This window comes from Mus pahari, chromosome 5 (assembly GCF_900095145.1).
Source record: "Mus pahari chromosome 5, PAHARI_EIJ_v1.1, whole genome shotgun sequence".
Taxonomy (NCBI): domain Eukaryota; kingdom Metazoa; phylum Chordata; class Mammalia; order Rodentia; family Muridae; genus Mus; species Mus pahari.
In genome coordinates, this window is record NC_034594.1 from 120976947 (window position 1) to 120980502 (window position 3556).

General features: G+C 39.8%; 1 protein-coding gene across 1 annotated transcript; it reads left to right on the top strand.

The window, feature by feature from the left end:
* Positions 1-233: 233 nt before the first annotated feature.
* On the top strand, positions 234-1240 carry LOC110321241 (glyceraldehyde-3-phosphate dehydrogenase-like). Its single transcript, XM_021197400.1, has 2 exons — positions 234-434; positions 1025-1240. The coding sequence occupies exons 1-2, from the start codon at positions 234-236 to the stop codon at positions 1238-1240; spliced, it is 417 nt and encodes a 138-aa protein (XP_021053059.1).
* The last annotated feature ends 2316 nt before the right edge of the window (positions 1241-3556 follow it).

Here is a 3556-nt window from a genome sequence, read left to right on the forward strand (position 1 = left end):
TGTGTGTGTGTGTGTGTGTGTGTGCATGCGTGCACACATCTGTGTGTGCCTGTGCGTGTGTGTGTGTGTGTGTATGTGTGTGTTTATATCATGCTGAGTCTTGGTTGTTCTTTACACTACCATATGTTAAATTTATGTTTAGCTTAACTTAATATGCTTATCTTCTCTGCTCCTCCCTGTTCCAGAGACAGCTGCATCTTCTTGGGCAGTACCAGCCTCATCTCGTAGACAAAATGGTGAAGGTCAGTGTGAACAGATTTGGCTGTATTGGGTGCCTGGTTATCAGAGCTGCCATCTGCTCTCCACTTGGCAAGGTGGAGATTGTTGCCATCAACCACTCCTTCATTGACCTCAACTGCATAGTCTACATGTTCCAGTATGACTTCACCCATGGTAAATTTAATGGAACAGTCAAGGCTGAGAAAGGGAAGCTTGTCTTCAATGGGAATCCTATCACCATCTTCCAGGAGCGAGATTTCGCTAACATCAAATTGGGGGGATGTTGGTGCTGAGTATTCTTGGAGTCTACTGGTGTCTTCACCACCATGGAGAAGGCCGGGGCCCACTTGAATGGTGGAGCTAAAAGGGTCATCATCTCTGCCCCTTCTGCCGATGTCCCCATGTTTGTGATGGGTGTGAAACTTGAGAAATATGACAACTCACTCAAGTTGTCAGCAATGTGTCCTGCACCACCAACTGCTTAGCCTCCCTGGTCAAGGTCATCCATGACAACTTTGACATCGTGGAAGGGCTCATGACCATGGTCCATGCCATTACTGCCACTCAGAAGACTGTGGATGGCCCCTCTGGAAAGCTGTGGTGTGATGGCCATGGGGCTCTCCAGAACATCATCCCTCCATCACTGGTGCTACCAAGGCTGTGGATAAGGTCATCCTAGAACTGAACGGGCAGCTCACTGGCATGGCCTTCCATGTTCCTACCCCCAGTGTATCCGTTGTAGATCTGACATGCCTCCTGGAGAAACCTGCCAAGTACGATGACCTCAAGAAGGTAGTGAAAACAGGCATCTAAGGGCCTAGTGAAGGACATTGTGGGCTACACTATGGACCAGGTTATATCCTGTGACTTCAACAGCAACTCTCACTCTTCTACCTTTGATACTAGGACTGGCATTGCTCTCAATGACAACTTTGTAAAGTTCATTTCCTGGTGTGACAATGTATACAGCTACAGCAACAGAATAGTGGACCTCATGGACTACATGTACTCCAGGGAGTAAGAAACCCTGAACCACCTACCCCTGCAAGGACATTGACAGCAAGAGAGAGAGGCCCTCGATTGCTAAGGAGTCCCTATCCCAACTCAGCCCCCAATATTGAGCATCTCCTTCACCATTTCCATCCCAGACCCCCATAATCACAGGAGGGCCTGGGGAGCCCTCCCTTCTCTCTTGAATACCATCAATTAAGTTCGCTGCACCACCCCCCTAAAAAAGAATATGCTCATTTTTTGTTCTATTTCTTATGCTTTTAATTTTATCTTGAATAAAACTGGTATTCATCAATATTTTTGCCTTCATAGTCTTACTTTTTTTTTTTCTTTTTTTTTTTTTTTTTTTTTTTTTTTTTTTTTTATTTCTTTTTTTTTTTTTTTTTTTTTTTTTTTTTTTTTTTTGGTTTTTCGAGACAGAGTTTCTCTGTGTAGGCCTGGCTGTCCTGGAACTCACTCTGTAGACCAGGCTGGCCTCGAACTCAGAAATCTGCCTGCCTCTGCCTCAAGTGCTGGGATTAAAGGTGAGCGCCACCACGCCCGGCTTTTTTATTTTTTATTAGGTAGATCATATTGGTTATTAAATATTGAAACAAAATAGAAACCACAGTCTATTTGTCTCACCTTCTGCCTCTTTACCTTTGTTTCTCTGCTTCTCTCTCTCTCTCTCTCTCTCTCTCTCTCTCTCTCTGTGTTCAAATTGTGTTTTTAAACCAATAACAGGTAAAGATCCTCTGTATCTTAATATATGAGACAGAGTTCAGCAGTTTCATAATTGTTTTATGATTTTTCCTAGCTAGCTTCAAGATAATAATTTGAGGGTACTTCCTTCTTTTCTAAATTAGAAAAATTGTATACAATTGATGCTAATGAGTCTCAAGATAGCTCTAGACTTTTCCAATGTGATAAGCAGGGTTGTTTTCTTATGCGATACAATAGGTCCACTTCTTCCATTAGCCAAATGTCATATATACAATTATTTTGCCAAACTTTTCAACATCTACAATCTGAAACACTTGTTTTGCTTCCTATTTCTTTTCTAATGCTAATATTTTCATAATCTTTATTTTTAGCCTAGATGAAATTTTTGTTTTTCTTTATAAGAGTTTTTAAATTGTTTATGACAAAACAACTTTATTAGTACTATAACATATATTAATTTCCATAGTCAGTATTTTCTTTCCTTGCCTTTATATTTTTTTCTGCATGCTCATTTTATATAAATCTTATTCCATTTTGTTAATATGAAAACTTAGGTTACTAAGACTGTTTCATAGCATAAAGATGTAGGACATAATATCTTTGACAAATCCATAGATATTTGTTAGATTATGTTAGTTGAAAATATTTTTAATTTACATTTAATTATTTTCTGTCTTTTTTGTGGCACTTATTGCCAATGAATTTAACTTTTTGAGTCAAACAATATAGACTTCTCTATATTTCTTTCACAGTTTTGAAGCTGAATTGTCTTATATATATTCTTTCAGCAAAGCTATATTTCTGGCAACTGATCCTTTGTAATTATCATGTTCTCTGTTGTCTTTTTTTACTGTCATGAATTATACCATGAATATTTAAAACACACTAATTTTCCAATTTTCTGCATAGTATATCCATTTCCATTTTAACTTCAACTTTCTATTTCAATAGTGTGTGTGGTGTGTGAACCCCCCAAAAAGAAGAAACTGTAGGATATCCCTGGATTTGGAATTAGAAGCTACTGAAAGCTGCAAAACATGGCTGCTAAGAATCGAACTCAAGTCCTCTAAATGAGAAATAATGTGGTTTTAAATGCTCAGGTACCTCTCCAAGTCTTTTTTTTTTAAACTTATTTTAATAGATATTTTCTTCATTTACATTTCAAATGCTATCCCGAATGTCCCCTATACCCTCCCCCCACCCTGCTCCCCGGCCTACCCATACCCATTTCTTGGTCCTGTCTTTCCCCTGTATGGGGCATATAAAGTTTGCAAGACCAAGGGGCCTCTCGTCCCAACGATGTCTGAGTAGGCCATCTTCTGCTATATATGCAGCTAGAGACACGAGCTCCAGGGGTACTTATTAGTTCATATTGTTGTTTCGTCTATAGAGTTGCAGACCCCTGCAGTTCCTTGGGTAACTTCTCAAGCTCCTCCATTGGGGTCTCTGTGTTCTATCCTATAGATGACTGTGGGCATCCACTTCTATATTTGCCAGGCATTGGCATAGCCTCACAGATATAGCTATGTAAGTGTTCTTTCAGCAAGATCTTGCTGGCATATGCAATAGTGTCTGCTTTTGCTGGCTGATTATGGAATGGACCCCCAGGTGAGTCAGTCTCTGT

Coding starts and splice junctions, on each gene's coding strand:
- LOC110321241 (XM_021197400.1), top strand. CDS start 234: ATGGTGAAGGTCAGTGTGAACAGATTTGGCTGTATTGGGTGCCTGGTT. Junction 435..1,024: donor AGGCTGAGAAAGGGAAGCTT/GTCTTCAATGGG, acceptor TAGTGAAAACAG/GCATCTAAGGGCCTAGTGAA.